General features: G+C 42.9%; 1 protein-coding gene and 1 long non-coding RNA gene across 7 annotated transcripts in view; both read left to right on the top strand.

The window, feature by feature from the left end:
* The first annotated feature begins 660 nt into the window (after window positions 1-660).
* The window catches only part of DPYD (dihydropyrimidine dehydrogenase), a 512,239-nt gene continuing 489,082 nt past the window's right edge, over window positions 661-23,817 (top strand). For 2 of the 6 annotated variants that reach the window (XM_083620601.1, XM_083620599.1), the window contains exon 1: window positions 14,193-14,275. In XM_083620601.1, coding sequence (XP_083476727.1) covers window positions 14,213-14,275 — 63 coding nt within the window. In that variant the 5' untranslated portion in view covers window positions 14,193-14,212. Of the gene's footprint in view, window positions 924-14,192; window positions 14,276-23,817 lie in introns of those variants that run through there. The other 4 variants (XM_083620604.1, XM_083620603.1, XM_083620602.1 and 1 more) reach the window with 4 other exon arrangements.
* LOC310765617 lies at window positions 16,360-23,355 on the top strand. Its single transcript, XR_014549680.1, has 3 exons — window positions 16,360-17,075; window positions 22,298-22,419; window positions 22,733-23,355. It is a non-coding gene; the product is annotated as an uncharacterized lncRNA (long non-coding RNA).

Here is a 23,817-nt window from a genome sequence, read left to right as displayed (position 1 = left end):
TTACTCATCTACTTTAAATATATACTCTTATAAAACTGCAAGTTACTACAATAACCCTGCCAATGTTCTTATCTGTTTACAACTTACTTGTAAATATTCAGTAAACCATTTCCATTCTTTTATAAAACATTTGTTATCTTGATTTCTTATTTTTCCAGTAGGTTTCACCATTTCTGCATATTTACTAAGTTGTTGTATCCATTCTTCTTTTGCCCGACAACAGATCAAAATAATATTGATTCCATCTTGAAAGAAAATTACAAAAACTATTAGGAGATAATTTGTGAGGGGGTTTCCAAGATTTCAACTGCCTAGGGGCTTCCACAGAGTTTAATCCAGCACTGCGCCCTCACCAGAAAATCCTAGAAAGGCAATGTTTCAATTAAAAGGTGTCAACGAAAATGTGTACAACCAAATCACTGAAATGCTCAAACCGTTAACATATCTGTGTTCGCCGGTCTAAATGTTACACGCAAGTGTCAGATTTCCTGTTAGTGTAACTTTTGCATCTCTCACCAGTTTACAAAACTTAGATTTTAGTTACAGTATATCGTCTTTCCTTTCCTTTTGTGTATGTTACCTACATTGTTGCAAGCTGCACACGGTTACGCAATTAAGTAATCAATATCCCCCCCCTTCTTTAAAGCAAGGCCATGTCTGAATGTTTTCCTCCCTGCAAGCTCAGCAGAAAAGGCCAATTGGCTGGAGAGGGCCAGCCAGGAGGCAGCTGCGGAGCCGAAGGGGCAGCGCCGAGGAAGGTCTCCGCCGCGTCCGCCCACTGGGGGCGTTGCTGGGCGTGTTGACTCCGCGTTGCGCTTTCGCTTCGCCCCGCTGGACGATTCCTGGAAGGCGGCGGCGAAAGGGCGGACGCGGCTGGCGCGAGTATGGCACGTTGGCTGAGCCGGGACCCCGTGGACATAGAGGTACGGCCGTGTCCTCGTGCAGGGGGGCGGCAGAGGAGGGCGCGCCAGGAGCCCCGTGGCGTCTGGAAACCGGGAAGAAGAAACTTGGGACCCCCCGAGGAGCCTCTGCTGCAGTCGCCAAGCGTTGCAAGGTGTCCGGAGTTCTTGGTGGCCGCAGGCTTGACTTGTGCGCTCCAGCGATATATGGGCCTCTGGGCATGTGCACGGTGGGGTTTTCCCCCTCCCGTGGCTGGTTATCAAGAGAGACAGGGCTCCCCGCTTGTAAACAGACTGGAGCCATTCCACGTGTGTGCGCGCGGGGGAGGGGGCGTGTGCGTAACGAAGGAGATTAAGCTCTGAATATCCCCTATGCCAAGAAGCCTTTGCCAAAGGTGGACAGGTATCCGTAGGCAAGACCACAATGCAGTGCCCAAGCTACACAGGCTGCAGAAGGGAGTGACTAGCCTGTGCCCCTTCCCCCCCCCCGCCGCCAAATGTTGCTGAACTACAAATCCCATCATCCTTTGCCATTGGCCATGCTGGCTGAGGCTGATGGGAGCTGCAGTTCAACAACTCTGGGAGACCCACGGGTTTGTCACTCCTGCTTTTCCCAACGGAAGGAAAGCCCCGTTCTCCAAGCTGTGTGGTTCAGGCAATGTAATTTGGTCTGTATTTCTTGCCTATCGCTGTCTAGCCACCTGTGACTGCACAGGATAGTCTTTGGCAGACCAATATTTTCTGGTTTCTCATCCTCTTTTGGATACATAAAGTTATACAGCGGTACCTCGGGTTACATACGCTTCAGGTTACATGCGCTTCAGGTTACAGACTCTGCTAACCCAGAAACAGTGCTTCAGGTTAAGAACTTTGCTTCAGGATGAGAACAGAAATTGTGCTCCGGCAGTGCGGCAGCAGAAGGCCCCATTAGCTAAAGTGGTGCTTCAGGTTAAGAACAGTTTCAGGTTAAGAACGGACCTCCGGAACGAATTAAGTACTTAACCCGAGGTAGCACTGTAGCCTCATCTGGGTGTCAAAATGCAGAGATTGCAGAGGATCTTTTGATGCTTGTGTCAGCAAATCCAAATAGTGCTCTTCTGTCCCATCTACCTATTTCTCAATATATTTCTAAATAAAATTTCACCAGCAGTGCAGTAAACATCCTTTTTTTAAAAAAAAAAAAAAAGTAAGGGTGCTTCTGGAGTGTTGCTGTTTTGGGATGAGAGTCAGTCACATACAGGCAAATTTTATTTATTTTTATTTAGTTTGTTATATACCACCCTTCAAAATCTCAGGGTGGTTCACAGAATAAAATATATAGAAACACAAGTAAATTAAAACAGTGAACCAATACCCTCCTTTCCCACAGGGACATATTAAAAGGCTGTAGAATAATAATCAGCCAAAGGCCTGGTTGTGCAACGACAGCTGATTTGATGCTCTTGCATAAAAAAACCTCTGCTTCCTGCTACCCCTCAAAAATCAGAATTTTTTTAATGAAAAAAGTGATGGCAACATGCAATTGAAAGAGTGGGATAACAATTGCTTGAGGTAGTATTGTCCAGCCTTTCCAAAACAATTCGGAACAAATGCTCAGTTTGATTTACTTATTTAAACCATTTCTATACAGTGGTACCTTGGGTTAAGTACTTAATTCATTCCCGAGGTCCGTTCTTAACCTGAAACTGTTCTTAATCTGAAGCACCACTTTAGCTAATGGGGCCTCCTGCTGCCGCCGCACCGCCGGAGCACAATTTCTGTTCTCATCCTGAAGCAAAGTTCTTAACCTGAAGCACTGTTTCTGGGTTAGCGGAGTCTGTAACCTGAAGCGTATGTAACCCGAGGTACCACTGTACTATGATATGTGTGTTTGTGTGTGGTACAAAAAAACTAAAGTAAACAAGCAACTGAACAACATATAACAAATATACAAAAATATACAGTTGCACATAAAAATGTTACATCAATTCAAATTTCCAAAATAAGCAATATTACACCCTTTTCAATACACCTCCCCTTTCAGCCTCCTGGCTCTCATACAAAGCTTCACATATCCACCTTGGTTGTCACCCAGGGCTCAAAGAAACTCACAGTTCACCCACAAATAAATTGTTGTGGTCATCTAACCTGCCTGTAAACCTCATGCAAACAAAACGGGCGAATGCTCAGTTAACAGGTCATCTGGAAGTGACATAAGTCACTTGTTGTTCAATGGGGCTTATTTCAATTTAGACTGAGGCCTGAATTGGCAACTGGCTGCCCTTTTAAGGGACCCCAAGAGCTGAATCCAGAGTACTGCAATCAACATTCCCATTAAGAGGATTAATACAGGATGGAATTGTATAAGACAGAGTCTGTCACTCTCTTCCTGACTGCTTCTCCCCTAAATCAGTCTGCTCAGGAGTAAGTGCTGGGTGTGCCAGTTTCCCATAACACAGGGGCAGAATTATTATTTTTTTAAGTCAAGTAGTTGGGGAAATAGCATACCACTGGTGCCTGCAGCCAAAGCCCCAAGTGGGCAGTGTCTAGCATGTCACCCAAGGGTGCTTCCAATCTCTTTATAGGTGGAATGTGTGATACGTGCTGGGAACACTGCATTTGAGAAGTGAGACGCATGTCATCCATCTTGAATTAGTAAAGCTTTTAACTCTCACAGACTAAATACAGAACATTGAAGGGGAAGGTCTGGAATGTTCCCTGGGATGATTGTCACATGAAAAGTTCCTTTCAGACTATCCCAGAGCAGGGGATTAATCATTTATTTCCATGTTTATTTTAAAAGGCCAACAAAACATCTCTAGAGATGCCAACCTCCTGAGTCCTTTCCCCTCTAGTTTTTGATTCCTCATTGGTGATGTATTGTGAAAATCATACTGTTGCGCAGTAGAATTTCTCCATTCTTGCTTTGTTATGCAAGGGCTAAGGACTGCTGTTTGCAACAATTAGTTGCATTGGTGCTTCCTATCATAAACGTGACAGGCACAGTCCGTCTGAAATCCTTGGGGATTTGTTCTGAAGAACCTAGATTGCCTGTGGTCCCTAGTGTATGTGTCTGCCGCATATCTAGAACCATGCTTTTGACTTCAATACTTGCTGCATTATGTGGCTGCAGCCAGTCTGGTCATTATATAAAGTAGGGATGAGGAACCTTTGGCCCTCTAGATGATGTTGGATTCCAACTCTCACCACCTCTCATAATTAGGGTTGTAACCCAATAACATTTGTAGGGACAAAGTCTCCCAACCCTGATATAAAATGTGAAGCAGCCATGAGCCACCCAGTACATAGGGTCCCCCCCCCATTCTTAAAATTGGATTTTCTACAGTGGTGTGTCAGGAGTTAAAAGTTGCTTCTGAAGTTGCTATCTCCTGCCCTAGTGAACTCAAATTGCCCATTAAGTTCTTAAACTTTTGTGTATACCTCCTTCAATTGAGGAAGTGCCAAGGACTGCTGATATCCATATCTTTTCCTTCGCCAAATTTGAGGCTCCCACCAACACTTCCAACATGTCTGGCTTACCATAGACACTTTCGTTTCATTTCACTTCTAATTTGTATACAGTCGTACCTCAGAAGTCAAACGGAATCCGTTTGACTTTCGAAATGTTCGACTTCCAAAGCACGGCTTCTGATTGGCTGCAGGAAGCTCCCGCAACCAATCAGAAGACGCGGAAGCCCCGTCAGATGTTCACCTTCCAAAAGAACGTTTGAAAACCAGAACACTCCCTTCCAGTTTTCAGTCGTTCGGGAGTGGCAATGAACAAGTTCCAGGGCCTTCGAGAACCGAGGTATGACTGTACCGCGTTTCTATATTACTATACACAAGGCGGTTTATAAGCTGAAGAAACAACAAAATAGACAACAAAGATCACACATGTAATAACAATCTGATCCAAGACAACAAAGTCACAATAACTTTAAAATTGACAACCTGTATGAAATAAAGCAATATTCAACAAACCATTAGAATCAGTGGCGTAGCGTGGGGGGTGCAGGGGGGGCGGGCCGCACCGGGCGCAACATCTGGGGTTAGGGCAAATCCATGGGTTAGGGGGCGCAAATCCACGGGTTAGGGGGCGCAAATCCACGGGTTTGGGGGCGCAAATTACTTGCCTTGCCCCGGGTGCTGACAACCCACGCTACGCCACTGATTAGAATATAATAGTAAACAGTAAAATTAAATATCAGCAAATAATAAACAGTTTACACTTGTCAATTACAATAAAGAATTACTACTCAATAAAAATAACAGCAAGTCACAATGCATAAAAATCCCAAACATACAAAGCCATATAAAAGGATCAAATTGGGAAACAAGGACACACAACTTATAACATATTTCTTAAAAAATATCCCCGAACTCCTCTCTTCCCAGCTGCTTCTGCTGTTCTCCAAGTAATGGTTTGGGAAGGGCTCCTAGGCCTGGAGGGTGGGGCAAGGCAGGTGGAAAAAGTCATTGGCTGATGACCAGCACAAAGTCTCTCCTTACTTTGGAATCCTGAGGTGGTAGTTGCTGGGGGTGGGGGTGAGATGCCTTCTGCACCTCCTGTGCTACTCAGGGTATGGATTTTACAATGCAATCATTTGTGTATCTTCTTGGAAATAAGCCCCACTCAGTTCAGTGCTCTTTACGGGTGGCGCTGTGGGTTAAACCACAGAGCCTAGAGCTTGCCAATCAGAAGGCCGGCAGTTCGAATCCCCGCGACGGGGTGAGCTCCCGTTGCTCGGTCCCTGCTCCTGCCAACCTAGCAGTTTGAAAGCACATCAAAATGCAAGTAGATGAATAGGTACCGCTCCAGCGGGAAAGTAAATGGCGTTTCCGTGCACTGCTCTGGTTTGCCAGAAGCGGCTTAGTCCTGCTGGCCACATGACCCGGAAGCTGTACGCTGGCTCCCACAGCCAATAAAGCGAGATGAACCACACAACCCCAGAGTCGGTCACGACTGGACCTAATGGTCAGGGATCCATTTACCTTTACTATGTGCGATTAAGATTGCAGGCTTTGCTAGTGTTCTCGGCTGGCTAGGAGTAAAAATGGGTTGACCACATGTCTCTTGTCCTCAGCCTATCATTTTATTCATCAAGATTGGCCTGTGTCAACAGGACTTTGCTTAGGTAAGTTACTGGAAAATTTAGGACAGAGTAAGAAAGCAAAATGTCACACTGGTCTAGCATCTCCACCCCCACCCCGTGCCTGGGACCAGTGAGATTTGTGTGGGAGGCTTACAAGCAGAGTATAAAAACAGCAACAACCCCCTAAAGATATGCAGTTTGAAAATAAAAGCTGTTAAGCCTCACAGCTATCCACACATTGTTGAATCCTAATAGCAGAATATGCCGCGCTTCTGAATGCTTAAGTTTGGGTTTTGAATCTTAAGACAGAATTACGTAATTGTAGGAGGTGATTTCTGCACAGACTTGTACCCACCAGGTGTTCAGGCAGAGAACTTCCTCCAAACTTGAGGAAGTGTTGTTTCCTTTATTTCAGGCTCCTGAGATGTCCCAGCTTAATAATAATGTGTGTAGCATAACTAATTTTTGTGGACTTCTCATTGGCAAGGCTAAAATGACACATGGTTCAGGGGGATGGTATTGGTCCATGGTGGAGATTTTGAGTGGGCATAGGAGAGGAACTGGTTTCTTAGAAATATAATAATAATAATGATAATAATAATAATAATAAAAAATTTCAATTACATATACCCAGTGGCGTAGCGTGGGTTGTCAGCACCCGGGGCAAGGCAAGTAATTTGCGCCCCCTAACCCGTGGATTTGCGCCCCCTAACCCATGGATTTGCCCTAACCCCAGATGTTGCGCCCGGTGCGGCCGGCCCCCCCTGCACCCCCCACGCTACGCCACTGCATATACCCCGCCCATCTGGCCAGACCTCCCCAGTCACTCTGGGCGGTTTCCAACAGAATATTAAAAACACAATAAAACTTCAAACATTAAAAACTTCCCTAAACAGGGCTGCCTTCAGATGTCTTCTAGAAGTTTGGTAGTTATTTTTCTCTTTGACATCTGGTGGGAGCGCGTTCCACAGGGCAGGTGCCACTACCAAGAAGGCCCTCTGCCTGGTTCCCTGTAGCTTTGCTTCTCACAGTAAGGGAACCGCCAGAAGGCCCTCGGTGCTGGACCTCAGTGTCCGGGCAGAACGATGGAGGTGGAGACACTCCTTCAGGTATACTGGACCGAGGCCATTTAGGGCTTTAAAGGTAAGCACCAGCACTTTGAATTGTGCTCGGAAACGATATCTCCTGTTATGAGGTGCAGAGCTTTTACAGATCAACCCCTGAAGGCTATAACAAGTCAGCACGGACTCTGGCCCTCGGTGCTGGACCTCAGTGTCCGGGCAGAACGATGGAGGTGGAGACACTCCTTCAGGTATACTGGACCGAGGCCATTTAGGGCTTTAAAGGTAAGCACCAGCACTTTGAATTGTGCTCGGAAACGATATCTCCTGTTATGAGGTGCAGAGCTTTTACAGATCAACCCCTGAAGGCTATAACAAGTCAGCACGGACTCTGGTTACAAGTCAGCCTCATCAAAATGTTTTTGTCATGTTCTGTGCCCATTGAACAGTCTTGAAGGACAGCTTCAATGCTCGGCAGTGGACAGCTGTAAATAAGCATACATCTAAATTAATTAGCACATGAAGATGAGCAATGGCCATTTTTTTTACCCTCTGGAGATAATGGCTGTCTTAAATTTAGTTCATTAGGCTCACAGCTGGTGATACGATTAGAGTGCTGTGATCTTTTAATCTTAGCAATCTTCTAGCATTTCCCCATTTTTGACACACAGCTTTCACTGTATCACTTTAAAAAGACAACACCCCCACAAGCATTAACTGTGGCTATAAAATACTTGATTGTAGTAGGGCAGATGTCTGGTCAGCGTGCCAGAAGATCAGAAACGAAGTGGACAGTTTAACTTTTGCCTTTCGAGTCACTTTTTTTTTTTTTTAAGAATTCCTTCGTTGAAAGTTATCACTCAATAACAGATGGTGACATCTTCCTTTAGATCATACCCAGAATTAATATTTAACCACTAATGGCTTTTTGGTGTGTGTGGCTTTCTGTTCAAGGGGCGTCAATGGATCTTTGCACATGCGTGAAATATTGCAATCCTAAACATGTAGGAGCAAACTCTATTGATGCTGGTGATAGTTTAGTTCTGTTTGAAGGAAGTATTTAAGGTCGCTACCTAAGTGAAGTCAGAACACAGAATTTTATTTTACTTTTTTACTCTGAGACATATCTTTTCAGGGACCCAGGATTGTGTTTACTTGACTTGGTAATCTGTTCATAATTAAGTGCCCTTAACACCCCTGAGGTTTATGACTATGGTAATGTGTAACTCCCTTTCATTCCCATTGGGCTAGGACGCGCTTTTGTCCTGCCCTTTGGTGGGAGTGTGCTGTTGGAGATATTGTTAACGACTGATCCCACAATTGTTTTGAATGCAAACTTGCTTTCTCTGTAAAGTAAAAATAAAATAAAAAAATGCTGCTTTTACAAATGCTGCATTTTTTCTTTCTTTCCAAAGGATGTTTGCAAAGCTGCTAGGAAAGTGTTGTTCTAGGGGCTGAGAAATACCGTATGCACAGACTTACAAAACTTAAAACCATTGACAGTCAGCAAGGGGCACACTGTGTAAGGGGCTTTGCAGGCATAGCTGATCAGTGGTACCTACAAATACGCTTTCATCCAAGCCTCACCTTTACTGGGATCTGGTGTGGGGTGGATGGGCACAGCTTGGCCAAAGTTGCCATGTGGGCCAAATCAAGCCAGTGTGCCAGTGATTCCCCGCTCCTCTATCACACCCACCCAACCCATGTGCGCTGCACTTTAAATTGGCCTTCTTTCCCCTACCTTATAGAGAGATGACTGTGGACTCAGTACTGCATGTTGTCACATCCACTTTGCTTTGAGCATTTTATCTGAAAGCAAGTCTGCTGCCTTGCAGAACACCTTCGGGAAGAGAAAAGGCTAAGGAGTAAACCTGACCAAAATCCAGAGTAGAGTCCCTAAGATGGTTGGATGGCGCCTTTGTACGACTCCTTCCGGTGACTCCTGCATCCAAGCTGGTGACAAGTGTATTGCTCTGCTTTCCTTTGGACCACATCAGGGAGGCCAAGAGAGGAGTCTTGTCATCTGGGCAGCCTGGGACCTCCATGCACACCATCTAGGGAGGTCACTTCAAGTGCAGTTAACTCAGCAGTTTGACTTCAGCCCTGGAGGTGCACCCATTGTCTCTTGAGACAGAGGGATGCCAACACAGTTCCAATTTTCTTCAGTGAGATTTACTTACTAATGAAAATGCGTAGGGTTCCAAAACTTTGGTGGTACCTAATCCCCACGTGGGAAACCTGTGTACCAGGAGCTGCAAGTGGCCCTCAACTTTCATTTAATTGCCCCAAAGACCCCTGAAGCTGCCTTCATTCTTCTATCCCAACTGAGTTCTTGTTGTCCTCCTGCTGCTTCCTCCTTATTCTTACTGGCTTTTGAAAGTGTTCCCCTCTCTCTGCTTCCTGTGTAGTTTCAGAACAATTGAAAGGGCTGGTATTTCTTTTGAGAAAAATGGTTTTTCTTAAACATTCCTCCTTGTTTTATACCTCCAGCGAAGTGGGGAATCACCCCTGGTAGCTGCTTTAGAACCATTCAGTTCTGCTATGTGCTGTAATGTGGCGTGTCAAGTTTCCCAAAGTGGCAAATTTTCCGGTGCTTTTATTTTTCCATGGAATTTTCCATTCCATAACCTCATTAGTAACAATGAATGGTGCCAACTGCAAATACAATATCAGGTAAGCTTGGCAGATTCCAAAGGTGTTTTCTTTACTAAACAAAGTGAGCCTGGGAAGTTTGGAAAATCCCAGTTTATTGGTAATCTGTGTGTATAGCACACTAAAGTAATTATTTTCTTTTGCTTCTTAGGGCAGTAGCCATATTGGTCTGTTCTTTTAAAAAACCACAACATCTTTGTGTATTTATTTGAGAGTAACCCCATTTAATCTAGTGGTGGTGATTTCTGAGCAGACCTGCACATATTCCTGAGGGAATATGGCCTTTGGGAGAGAGAGAAAAGGGGTGCCCACTCTGATATAATCAGCTTAATTCAGTTGACCAGCTAGTACTGACCAGTGACTTTGTTGATTGGTGGGACAGTTTCATCTTTCCTTTGTCCCCTGCATTTTTCTCTTTCTTTTTCTAGGATCCACCCACAATTAGGGTTGGGCGGTATATTGATATATCATCCAAAATCGGTTTGAAGTCCATATCATGATATTGGTTTCATAAATTTTGACGTAGCAATATATTGCAAATCATGATGTCTCTATGTGTGCTATGCAAAGATCACAATGTGGGAAAAACCATGAAGCCAGCCAATGCCTCTACATAGCTCCGTCCTTATTTCAGACTTTGTGATATGTGTCGGTTTATTGCGATGTTTAGCTGGTGATCTATCACAGTGTTGAAAACCAGATATCGCCCACCCCTATCCATAATTGAATCTTTTCAAACATGTTCTGGAATTTGGGCCTAATACAAGATGAGCCGGAGCCACATGGTACACATTTGTTTAATGAGTGCTTTCCAAAGCTCATGTTCTTTGACCTGTGACTATTTGGTTGAAGGATCTCTGTGTTAGAGCAGACAATTAAGGCTCTCAAAGTAGTGACTTAAACGGCAAATCCTCTTGCGGCTGTGTACACATCACCGTTTGCTCTGGCTCCCGTGTGAATCCACCACCGGTCCCTGAAGCTGTGTCCACACGAGGTTAGCCAGTTCTGTCCCATAGCTTCTTGAGGTCCTGCTGATTCGATGTGTTTTCCCTCAAACCAGCTTCAATCTGATTTGAAAACATAAATTACAGTTAAGGTGAAGTGTGTACATTTGAGACAGCCATGGTGCATGTGCAGATAAGTTTCACTGAGTTCTGGGGGGGTGTTGTAGGGGCGAGGGAAACCAAACGGGTGACACAGATCAGGTAAAGGCATCCCCACCCCATCACTGGTGTGTATGTTGCTGTTTAGTCGTTTAGTCGTGTCCGACTCTTCGTGACCCCATGGACCAGAGCACGCCAGGCACTCCTGTCTTCCACTGCCTCCCGCAGTTTAGTCAAACTCATGCTGGTAGCTTCAAGAACACTATCCAACCATCTCGTCCTCTGTCGTCCCCTTCTCCTTGGGCCCTCCATCTTTCCCAACATCAGGGTCTTTTCCAGGGAGTCTTCTCTTCTCCTGAGGTGGCCAAAGTATTGGAGCCTCAGCTTCAGGATCTGTCCTTCCAATGAGCACTCAGGGCTGATTTCCTGAAGAATGGAGAGGTTTGATCTTCTTGCAGTCCATGGGACTCTCAAGAGTCTCCTCCAATACCACAATTCAAAACTGGTGTGTATAGCAAGGTGCAAATATGACTTGAAATGCAGCAGGGGGAAATGACCTTGCTGCGTTTTAAGCCACTAACGTGTGTCTTGCCTAGGTCAGTGACCCATGGATTACACATTTAACCATGCTATCCTACACACATTTACTCAGAAGTAAGGTAAAAGGTAAAGGACCCCTCGATGGTTGAGTCCAGTCAAAGGCAACTCCAGTATGGATTTGTGGTGCTTTTCTCGCTTTCAGGTCAAGGGAGCCGGCAGACTGTCCGCAGACAGCTTTCCAGGTCATGTGGCCAGCATAACTAAACCACTTCTGGCATAACAAAACACTGTGATGGAAACCAGAGTGCACGGAAAATGCCATTTACCTTCCCACCGCAGCAGTACCTATTTATCTACTTGCACTCGCGTGCTTTCGAACTGCTAGGTTGGCAGAAGCTGGGACAGAGCAACGGGAGCTCACCCCGTTGCGGGGATTTGAACCGCCGACCTTCCGATTTGCACGCCCAAGAGGCTCAGTGTTTAGACCACAGTGCCACCCGCATCTCTCAGAAGTAAGCCCCACTGAGCTCAATAGGACTTGCTTTTAGGTCAGTTCCAAGATTGCAGCCTTAGTTCTGTGCTTCTAGTTGTTTACCTCTGCCCTGGTTTATTTAATAAGGCTCATTTCATAATTTATGGAGTATGACTCTTTAAAATAACATTTTGACCAGATTCTTAAGTTTCCCATGGAAGAAAAGGAACATATTAAAAGTCCATTAATAAAATTGTCTGCCTTGACAGCTTTTCTTTTTTAAAAAAAAGAAAAACAAGAAATGGAACCCCAAACAGAATTAATTCGTTGATTATTTTTAAAGTTGTCACAGCTTCTTGAAAGAGCTATCATAGATAGATAGTTTTAGTATTTCCTCTTTCTTAAAAAAATGTATGAAAAACAATAAGAAACCTAGAATTTCTATTTAAAATGTTTCATTGACAACCATTTTTCATACAGGTTACTCCTATCCCCACATTTCTGTTCATCTCAGTTTGGGTGTTCTAGTCTTTTCTGAACTGCTGAACAAATGCAGCAGGCATCAACCTTTAGAAATGAATTGAAAACTTTAAATGATTAAAACCAAACAACCTTTCATTGTGCTTTGACATGGTAGCTGCAGAAAATAGCTCTGTTGGGTAGATGTCTTTAATATGTTTGTGGTTGTTGTTTTTTTAAGCTCACAAAGACCTATTATTAAGTTTTTAGAAACAGCAAATTTCAGCTTGCATGGCTTTTCTTCTTCCTTGTATATTTAGTATGCACATCCTTTTGTCTATGACTTCATTTGTTTGATGTTAAAATATGATGGGTGAGTTTGTTACATTGCCAGCTTTTATCTGTTGCTGCTCCTTGCCTTTTTTATATTAAATTTATGTGTCTGACTCTGGTTTGGCCAGATATATGGATTATGTGTCATTCCCAAGGTAGTTTGGAAAAGATCCTCCAGATTGCTTCAACTTTTTGGCAATTTTTCTCCTGTCCTCCACAGTGACACATTTTCATTAAGTCCTTGATCCAGGATGACCCTGTGGGAGCCTTCTCCTTCATTGTAAGGCAATCTTTCCTGGCTAACAACATAGGGTCTGTTTGTAGCAAGCTTTTTTTTTATTACTATTTTAAAGAGCACTTTGATAAGCACTAGGTTCCTGATGAAGCCTATTGTTCCTCCACTCAGAGACCTCGGCTTGGTTGCCAACTCCAGATGTTCCCTTTGCAGTGGAAGGGCTCCCAAGAACAAAACAAATCTGTTTCTGCCTTTATTTCATGGCACTTGGAATATCTCTTTTGTCTGCTACCTTGAAAGAAGGGCAGAATGCAAATGCGATGAATGAAAATTAAAAGAATATCTGTATGGCATATGCATAGAGCTGTCATAAAACTGTTAACTCAAATTTTCCTCTGTGAACTGGAAGCGAAGTGCAATAAAACGGGATCCAGAGCTAAGCTTCCATAGGTTTGCTTGCTGGAAGACTCTTAGCCTCTTCTCAAGTTTTGTTTCCTAACCTGCAAAATGTGAATATCAGAGGCTGTCTTTTGTAGGATTGTTATGGATGAATAAGGTAAGAAAATAAAGTGGGCCATAAAAGCAGTTTGGGGGGGAATGAAGTTACTTTGCAGTTAAGATTATTCACATGTAAGGTTGCACGTAGCATCCTGAAAGTTGAGAGAATAGTTTAGGGATGGATTTACAGCACAATGGACAGCAGCCATTGCAAGAATTGAGCATCTGGTACGGGGAAACAAATGACATTATTTTGGCTAATTCCAGTTCAGATTAGCAGAGAGTCCCTGGCACTGCTTAGGAATTTGAAGAAACTAAAATAATATTGTAGGTTTTTTTTAACGCTTAGTGTAATTTGTGAGTTTGGGGGGACACACACACACACACACGACACACACACACACTGATGCCTGGCTCATTGCTTCCAATGGCATCTGCTTGTAAATGAAAACTGCCTCTTCCAGCTTGGAAAACCTTATTTTTAACTGTCATGCCATCTTGGTCGGCCATCTTGATTCAAAATGGAGTATGGCATCCAAGCACAGAAAGAGACTGCTTCATCCTAGGTCAGGAACTCTTGTGCCAAGTTAGGCAATGGCATCTTGAGAGGCATACACATTGGCACAGTTGTGACTTGCCATGCCATATAGGGCAACAATCCCTTCAGAACCACCCAGATCAGTGCGGTTTTGACCCGTGATGCCAAATTGGGAAAGGTTCCACCAAATGGTGGAAGGGTGCAAAGAGGTTCTGCTGCTACCCCACCAAGTGGGTGCTGAAGGGGCTCAGCCAGGGGGGCAATGTAGAAGGCCATTCTGGAGCTCTTATCTAGGGGTGGCACCTGGAAGATCAGGATTTTGATTCTTGCATTACAGAGGGTTGTACAAGATGATCCTTAGGTGCCTTCCAACTCTACAATCCTGTAAATGCATTTTTCTTTGGGGGCCAGAGGTGAGATTGTGATTGATTGATTGATTGATTGATTGAGAGTGTGTGTGTGTGTGTGCAGACTAAAAGTGTGGTTTCTGGTTGCCTTCTATCTTTGCTGTGCTTGTGGGTTGGCTGAAGTGTGGTGCTAAAAATAGTTAAATTTTCTTAGTTGTACATTCCACCCCTCTAGTTTTTATTTGAGTTAGCTGTTGTTAATTGCTGAGTGGATTGCTTAATGATCTTATTGAAATTAGATACTGTTAATTGACCTATTCAATAGGCTATATAGGTATGTTTTACGCTTAAACTTTTGACAAACACTTGGATTGTCAATGGTGTAATGCATTTTTTTTAATAGCTAAGTAATTTGTGCTGCTATTGTATTTAGATTGTTGTCACATGATTTTATGTGAATTGCTTTCAGTACTATCAGGACAATCCAATATATGTCTACTCATAATTAAGTCCCGTTGTTTTCAATTGGACCTACTCCCTGGTAAGTGGGTATAGGATTGCAACCACTGTATTTGTGGAAAATGCAGTGTGTGATAAATCAAATAACTACACAATCACAATTAATATAAGGAAACTTTGATTTTAATTTAAACAAGCAACAAAAATCTGACCTCTTATACCCTTAAATTTACATTTTTTTGCAGCTGTAGCTTGTGATGCTCTTTTGAAACTGAAAGGAGACTTTAGTTTGTACTATAATGAAGAGATGTGGATTTCTTCATATGTATGAATTAGTCATGCATCATAAGGGTCATATGAATGATCACCAAGGAAGCCAAATTTCCTGTTTTATGTGTGTTTTTCTGAGTATGGCGTTTCATCCTTAAGAATTGCTTGCCATAGAAACACTTAATGGGTGGAGACAAAATTAAAATGTTACTTGATTAGAAAGCCACATGGCATATCACATTTTCCTCTGCAGCTCTCGTTTCTGACTTAAGACATTCTTCTCTCTTCTCCCCACCCCACAACTGCTATCTTCAAAGAACTGACCATGTAATTAGAGGTGGCCAGAATACAATATAAAATTTCCCTGCATTCTAAGGCATATTTTGCCACGCATTAATTTATACCCATGTGAACAAGGCTTCTGAAAGACCAGCAGTTTGAAATCTGGTCACTGCAAGATTTTCAAACCAAGAAATAGTGTCCAATATTTCTTTTTTTCTTCCACTTATGCCATGTCTTCTAGATGTAAGCCTGTGGGCGGGAGCTGCCTTATCTTACTGCTTTCTCAGACATGGCTTCCCCCTAAGAACTGTTAAGGGTGCTGGGAGTTGTTTGGAGACCCCATTCCCCTCACAGAGTTACGTTTCCTTGAGTGGTTTTAACAGCCAGTCCTTCTTCCTTGGGAACAGTAGCTCTGTTGAGGGGTCTCCTAACAACTTTCAACACCCTTAACAAATTACAGTTCCCAGGCGGCAAGCCATGAAGTTTAAAGTAGCATTAAAAAAAAAAGGGTAAAGGACCCCTGACAGTTAAGTCCAGTCGCAGACGACTCTGGGGTTGCACTGCTCATCTCGCTTTACAGGCCGAGGGAGCCGGCACTTGTCTGCAGACAGTTTTTCTGGGTCATGTGGCCAGCATGACTAAGCCGCTTCTGGCACAACAGAACACAGAAACCAGAGCAGCGCACAGAAACGCCGTTTACGCTCCTGCCGGAGTGGTACCTATTTATCTACTTGCACTTTGACGTGCTTTCGAACTGCTAGGTTGGCAGGAGCTGGGACCGAGCAACGGGAGCTCACCCCATCACAGGGATTCGAACCGCCAACCTTCTGATCGGCAAGCCCAAGAGGCTCAGTGGTTTAGACCACAGCGCCACCCACATAAGTACAGTGGTACCTCGGGTTACACAGCGGCAGTGCAGCAGCAGCGGAAGGCCCCATTAGCTAAAGTGGTGCTTCAGGTTAAGAACAGTTTCAGGTTAAGAACGGACCTCCAGAACGAATTAAGTACATTACCAGAGGTACCACTGTAAGTAGCATTAGAGTGCTTTAAATGTATAGTGCAGACAGATGTGGTCCAAGATTGAAACTGGCTTAACATGTGGAGAGCAGGACCCTGAATGGTTGATGGTTACTCCTGTAGACATGGGACCCCCTGAGACCACGGGGTGTCCATGCGGCATGCAGTTTTCAGATGTTACGCTTTTTCCATGTCACTTCTGGCAGCCTCCCTGTGGAGGCCGTGGCGTCTGAATAGGCTGAGAGTCAAACGTGTTTTACCACCACCGTGACATTCAAATAGCCTCCATGTTTGTTGATCGCCCTTGGGGATGGTATTTTATGTAAATAGGACCTTGTTCTTGGGGCCTAGCCATCCTGCGTTTCACCGTAGAACATTTCCGCATCTTTACTTAAAGCATCAGGGAGAAAATGAGCAGGTTTTTGTTTGTTTAACCCTTCAGCAGTGGCAGAGTTCAAAACAAAAGCAGCTTTCTCTACCCCCCTCCCCGTTCGCAGTTGCCTAGCAACCTCCCTCCCCTTTATTAGCATACAGTTTAATTCCTTTTTATTACAGGACTAAGCCACGTTAAGCATTCTTGTTCAGCCCAGTGCAGGTTTTGGCAAGCATTTGACTTGGCAAAAAATCAGAGAGAGAGAGAGAGAGAGAGAGAGAGGAGAAAATATGTGACTGAAGCGGGCTGGGGGGAGAGAAATAAAAAAAGGAGAGAAATTGTTTGGCTTTAAAAGCCATCCTCACATGCTGAGCAAATAAAATTGCCCATCGCCCAGCTTTCATTTTTTGCTGTTTTGGGCCAAAACCAGCGAGCGAACTCTTCTATGTCTCTATGTCAGCTGAGGTAATTCCACACAGAACTGGGGCCATGTTCCGGCCACCATGGTTAAAAGCATTAATAATAATACAGTGGTACCTCAGGTTAAGAACTTAATTCATTCTGGAGGTCCGTTCTTAACCTGAAACTGTTCTTAACCTGAGGTACCACTTTAGCTAATCACCACCGTGTGATTTCTGTTCTCATCCTGAGGTAAAGTTCTTAACCCGAGGTACTATTTCTGGGTTAGCGGGATCTGTAACCTGAAGCGTCTGTAACCTGAGGTACCACTGTAATTTTTCCACCCTTCACCCTGAGGTCCGAGAACGGGTTGCAACGATTAAAACACAATGAGCCTCTCTTCACAGAAAGGTTAAGAAAGGCTTTCTTGCTGGTCAGGAGACTTGTGATTTGCACTTGTCCCTTCCCCCCTCGAGATACTTGCAACTATAATAGGATTGCCTAGAATTTTATTTTAGCTCTGGCTTATCATGGATCTCAACATTAAAGGGAAAGGGCTGTTGGAGGCAGGCTTAGGACCTGCGGCTCTGATGCAAGGAGGAGGTAGACTTCAGAAGAAGAACTGAAGGTGCCTCAGGCACTGCATCTATCAGTTAGTAAGAGAAAGTAGGCAGAGGAAAGCAAAAATCACATGGAGCTGCCTCAGGCTTTGACTGTACTGGCCAGTTGGTTGGAGATACGTTGAAGGCTGTTTCAATCAGCTGAGGGCTGCCAAGGCTTCATGGGGGGACTCACTACATTGGGAGCAGGGATAAATGGATCCTAGTCTGGATTATGCAGGTCCAGGATAATTATCTTTTTCCTGTAACTGCAGGCGTGCCTGCTGGAGTCCAGAAAAACGTTCAGGCTCCTTCCCAGTCTGTGTTAGGCAATGTGAATAATGATATATGCTCAGTATATACCCTGACGCACCATCACAATTCTGTATCTCCTCCTCGCCGTTTTTAAGCCTTTCCAGTGCCGCCTTTTCAAAACTCACAAGAATAGTTTGACAATGTGAGTGAGTGAATTATTTTCGCCTGGCTTTGGAAGCAATGCAGAGGCAGGAACTCTTCTGCATCTTCTTGTCTAACACCCAGAAATGCATTGCCTTCTCATGGATGCTGAAGTATCACAACTAAGCCACCTAGTTGCAAATACATGCTTACATTGAACTAGTGCTATTTTTTCCTTAAGCTCTTGAAAAAAAATATTGCCAAAGTTTGTCTATTTCTTCTCCCTGTGTTTACTCCAAATTTTAAAATTGGAAGCGGGGTGGATTTGATTTAAATCGAATCAATTTAAATCACAATTTAAATCACTAGCCAGTAAGACTTGATTTAAATCATTTTTTTACAGAAAGACTCATTCTTGCTGGTATAATCTTAATATTTACAACCAGATGAAGGTTTCGTTTTTGGAATAATAAATTTTCAGAGTAGTTTTTATAGTTAAATCAAAAATTACTGATTTGGATATACTATTAGAAATACATGAACAGATAATTAGGAAATTATTGTGAGGTTTAATAAATTAACCGTTTATATTTGGACAACTTTTCTGCTGTACTTTATTGAAAGGAGAAAAATAATCATTTCCTTAATAACAATTTAAACAATTTATTTAACTAAAACAATAACATTATATCATGTTTGTTAACTGATGTGGTTTTTTTTAAAGAAAACTTTGAGTTTTAGCACACATGAAAAACTTAAGACAAATCCTGACGAATAGCATTTGGACTATAATGGAACTTAAATAGAAAACTATCTTTAGAAATATGTTTCCTCCAAAAGCATTTTATTTTAAAAATCTGTTTTAAATTAAAAAACCTATTTTTTAATCATTGATTTTTATCCACCCTGATTGGAAGCGTTGTCATAATTGTCATATATTTGTTGCCCCTATTAGATGGGTGCTTATGGGATGTTAACAAGCACCCATGATGTCATACAACTATGAAATCTTGAATGTCCCAGGGCTCTAGAGCACTCCTTGCTCTTGGCAGCTACTGCTGCTGCTGTCAGAAATAGCAAACTACATGGCCAGTGACTGCCTGGAAAAAGTAAGTGTGACCATTTATTGCATTAGAACTGATGAGCTCCACTCATTTTTGGCTAGCAAGGACTTGGAAGAAGTAACTATTGGATCTTTGTATTGCAAAGTATGGTTGTGGGTGCATGGTTGCTGTGCGGTTAAATGAGGAGCAGGTTTCTTCAAGTTTTGCACTGGTAGCTAGGACAAAGTGGTCCCCCCCCCCACTTTTTGAGCAGTAGCTCTTGAGCATAGCTCTGGATGCCAGTTTTATGTTGGCAAAAAAGTGGTGCGTAATTTGTTGTGGACAATCCTATTTTGCTTGACACAGCTTCAGAGATCTTGGAAAGGCAGGCTGCTTTATTATTGATATTGCTTTATTATTTTTGAGAAAGCAGCGATATATATGTTTAAAATAAATTATGCCATGCTCCTGAGGGGGGCAGCCTGCAAGACTGCTGAAAATATTGTGCTGTTCTTTTGCAGCTGCAGTGTGACTACCTGTTACAAAATTAATAGTACTGTCTGATTAATAAGAGGAAAGGAGTAGATGATTGTGCTGGCTGTGAGAAGCTGTGCGTTTTCTCCGGTGCCCGTTGCTGTCAACTTTCTGCCCTTCTGTGCCTGGTTGCAACCCATTCTGGCTGCTCAGACTAGGGCTGGAAGTGATTTTGTAGCAAGATGCCACACTTCAGCTTTGATATGTTCAGTGTAAGCAGGCAACCAAAGGGATGAGGTAAGCAGCTCTTCTGAATGGGTAATTCTGTGCATTGATATAATGTTCCACTAGGGGGTCAGGTGATCCCCTCAAGCATTAAAAGCATGTTAGGGCGGCTGTGAGGTTATGTGAGCTAGCCCTGCACAAATTTTGGAAGTCCCATAGAGACCGTTTCCTTGTGGTCACTGGAGAGCAGGGGTGTCTAAGCTTGGCTCCACCCTCATGCATGCTTATTTGTTGTTTACTCATTTAGTTGTATCTGACTCTTCGTGACCCCATGGACCAGAGTACGCCAGGCATTCCTGTCTTCCACTGCCTCCCACAGCTTGGTCAAACTCATGTTTGTAGCTTCGAGAACACTGTCCAACCATCTCGTCCTGTGTTGTCCCCTTCTCCTTGTGCCCTCAATCTTTCCCAACATCCAGGGTCTTTTCCAAGGAGTCTTCTCTTCTCCTGAGGTGGCCAAAGTATTGGAGCCCCATCTTCAGGATCTGAGCACTCAGGGCTGATTTCCTTAAGAATGGATAGGTTTGATCTTCTTGAAATCCATGGGACTCTCAAGAGTCTCCTCCACCACCATGCATGCTTTTAAATTGTCTTAAATCCCACGTACCACATGGCCATGAGTGGTCAAATGCTGTGATCAACAGAAAGTGCTGCTCATAGATGTTAATGGAGAGGAGGCAGTGGTAAAGATATTCAGCAGAGAAGAGGGATGTCTGTGGTTCAAAGGACAACCCAGCCATAAGCTCATTGGGTGAGTGTCATTAGACATGCCTCTCTCGTCAGTGTCCTCTATGCAGCCACTAATCTGTAAATAATGCCAGTCAAACTCATAGGATTACTACACACAATTAGACTTCATCTACAGATAATGGATATCATATGCTGGGAATACTTAAGAAAGAACATTATTTTGATTCTAAGTATTACCATAAGTAATGTAATAAATAGAAACCTTTGACTAGATTAGTGGATTATCCACCTGTAAAATAAGCGAGGAGGGGAATCAAGCTCTTTCAAATGTAAACCACCCCCAATTCTTGAAAGGAAAAACTAGTCAGTTTTCTAGATCATATTTGTAAATAGGCTTGGATGGTTTTTAATGCAAAAGGAATAGGCCAAGAGATGGGTGAGTGCTGAATTGTTGCTAATTAGTGAAATTATTACTTTCTACCATGTAACTGAATTCTTTTTGGAAATTCTATTTTTGGTCTATTTTTTCTTAAAAGGCAGCTAAAGTATGAAGGGTTTTTGAATTATACGTGTGTGTGTGTGTGTGTGTGTGTGTAAAGTATGGCATTCCAGTGTCTACTTAAAATGTGGAATGGTGTTTACAATGTTCATGGAATGCTGCCTTGGAGCGAAATCCTGTGATTTTGTTTGGGAAAAGGTGCACAAGCTATTTCTTTCTGGGCAGGAGATGTGGTCAGACACTTGATTTTAACCAGTTATTAATGTGAGGCAATGGTTAGCTATATTAATTTTCAGCTTTCAGTTTCTGGTGTACTCTCAGTCTGTTGGATAGGTTTGCAAGGAGAATAAGAGATAAGCCTGAACAGCAGCAGGAGAAAGCAAGTGACCATTCAAAAGGAAACAATGGAAGGACAAAATAATCCAGAATGCAGTTTAGTAACCCTATCATTTTGGGTTTGCTTAAATATAGCAGTAGGATGTCATTGCTCACCTGAAGGAGATAGGTTGAAGTTCTAGGTTTCAAAGTGGTGAGGAGAACATAGAATAAGGGTTGCTTCTGGTCAGTTTGCAATAATTGGGCTCAGAGGGGCTATGGAAAAACTCCATGCTCTCCCTAGTAATTGCCTACACCTCATTTTGAAGACTTGTCTCACAGTTGGAGAACGCTGATGTATAAGTGGTGTAAATTTTATGTCTGTTCCATCTGTTATCACAGTTGCTTACTATAGTAGTGGTGCTAATTTCAGTGGAGCTGTTGTGGTTTTTAGAATGGCAGTGAAAGCTAACAGTGTTATATCTTCACCTTCTTCAGACCAGAGAAAAGGGGTGGGGGTCAAATTTCGTCTGGTTTGCATTTTATTATGTACCCACTTAACTCATGCTTTCTGAAACAGTGTGCAAACCAAAAACCCAGTTGTCCTTTGAAATTCACTCTTTGAATTTTGTGTTCCAGTGCCCCAACAACAACAACAACAAAGTGGATATATAGAAATATATGTAAATTGGTGTGTGTGTGAAAATGACATACTGATGGATTTATATAAAGCGGCACAAAAATCCACCAGCATTTTAGTGCACATTGCTCCAGATACACACACACAGACACACACACACACACACACACACACACACACAACTGATGCAGAAATTTAATAGAAACTGAAATTGACAGATTCCCCCATTCTACATTTATGCCCCATCCTGCAACATGGAACCCACGTTTCATTTGTTTAATCTATGTATTTGACGTTCTGTTTATTTTCCTCTTCTTGCTTTCCCCCTACATTTTTCACCTCTTAAGAAAACTGTAACAACCACCCAAATGTTGATGATGCTATCCGTCTTAGGTCAGGATGCTGCTACCTGATGGAAGATGTACGATGTAAGGCATTCTGGCTGCATTGACAGCCCTGCTTTAGAAAGGTTAGCTGCTTCAGAAATGTCAATTTAAATGAATAAATGAACATTTAAATACATTTCAAAAAAGTGTTCATTTCCCCCTGCAGGATCTTGTATGAAAGTTGTTTTTTTTAATGCATTTGTTTAAGACGTCCTATTTATAATCCAATAGCCCTCAATTTATGCTAATAAAACTGTTATGCAAACCCCACCATCATGTAGCTAATTTTTCTCTCTCTCTCATGCACACAGTCAGCCCTCATTTGTATTCATAAGGTTTATAGCCTGTAATTGCTGAATATTGGAAAAACAAGGGAATTACCTTTTTGTTCCCCAGAGGCAGGCTCTATGCTTCATCGCTGATCTATGGTGCTTATGACATTTTGAGCAGAATGTGTTCTGAGCTGTCATACAACTTGACGCCAAAGAATTTAAAGATTGCCGTCTTATGGACCTGGAAAGAGAAGAAAATGAAGATCAACTGAAAGTAAAAAAAAATAATAAAAAAAATTGGATGCAGCTTCTGCTTTTGTCCCATTGATCGGGACCATTTTTATTTTCCTTTCCTCCGCAGCAGTTTTCTCTGTTGTGATTTGTTCAGTATTCTTATAATGTAATCGCTAACAAATATCTCTGAGTAGGCATATTTGTGTGTTTCGTTTCCCTTTCTTACTTCACTTATTAAAATGGTTGTGGGATTTATATAAGCATTAAGGGAAGCAGCAATGTCTGTTCTTGTAAGAAAAACACCGGGGACTAATTGGATTAGTAGAGTGTCTGGCATCTGGTGGGCGGGGCTTTTGTGTTGTGCTCCGGAATCAGCCCCTCCCTTCGCGTGTTCAATTAAGTTCTGTTAGAGAGGCCAACTGTTGTTCTTGCCTCATGAGGTTGTTTCTGTTTCTCTCAGTAGCATGTTATTGTGTTACCATTTTATTTATTATTAAAGCTTTTCTTGACATAGACGTGAGCCGCTTACTTTGCTGAAAGAAAAGAAACTCTGTCTAAGATTGGTGGAATATCCTAAACTAGATGAGTGAGGGGATATTCCCAGTCTAACAGGAGGGTTGATTTGTTTTAGTCACCCCTACTGTCCACAACAGTATGCCTGGTGTCCCCAAATATATATACAGTAGTACCTTGGTTCTTGAACAGAATGCATTCTGGGAGTCTCTTCAAGTCCCGGAACTGTTAGAAAACCAAGGCGCAGCTTCTGATTGGCTGCAGGAGCATCTTGCAGCCAATCGGAAGCTGTGGAAGCCGTGCCAGATGTTCAGCTTGCAAAAATTGTTTCAAAACAAGAATACTCACTTCCAGGTTTCAATTGTTCAGGAGCTGATTTGTTTGGGAACCAAGGCATTTGAGATCGAAGGTACGACTGTACTTCTATATCAGTGTTACTGAATTTAAAATTGGAGGCACGTT

This window comes from Podarcis filfolensis (assembly GCF_964270895.1).
Source record: "Podarcis filfolensis genome assembly, chromosome: 6".
Lineage (NCBI taxonomy): Eukaryota > Metazoa > Chordata > Lepidosauria > Squamata > Lacertidae > Podarcis > Podarcis filfolensis.
Note: the sequence above shows the minus strand (reverse complement) of the source record. Positions and strands in the feature narration are given on the sequence as shown.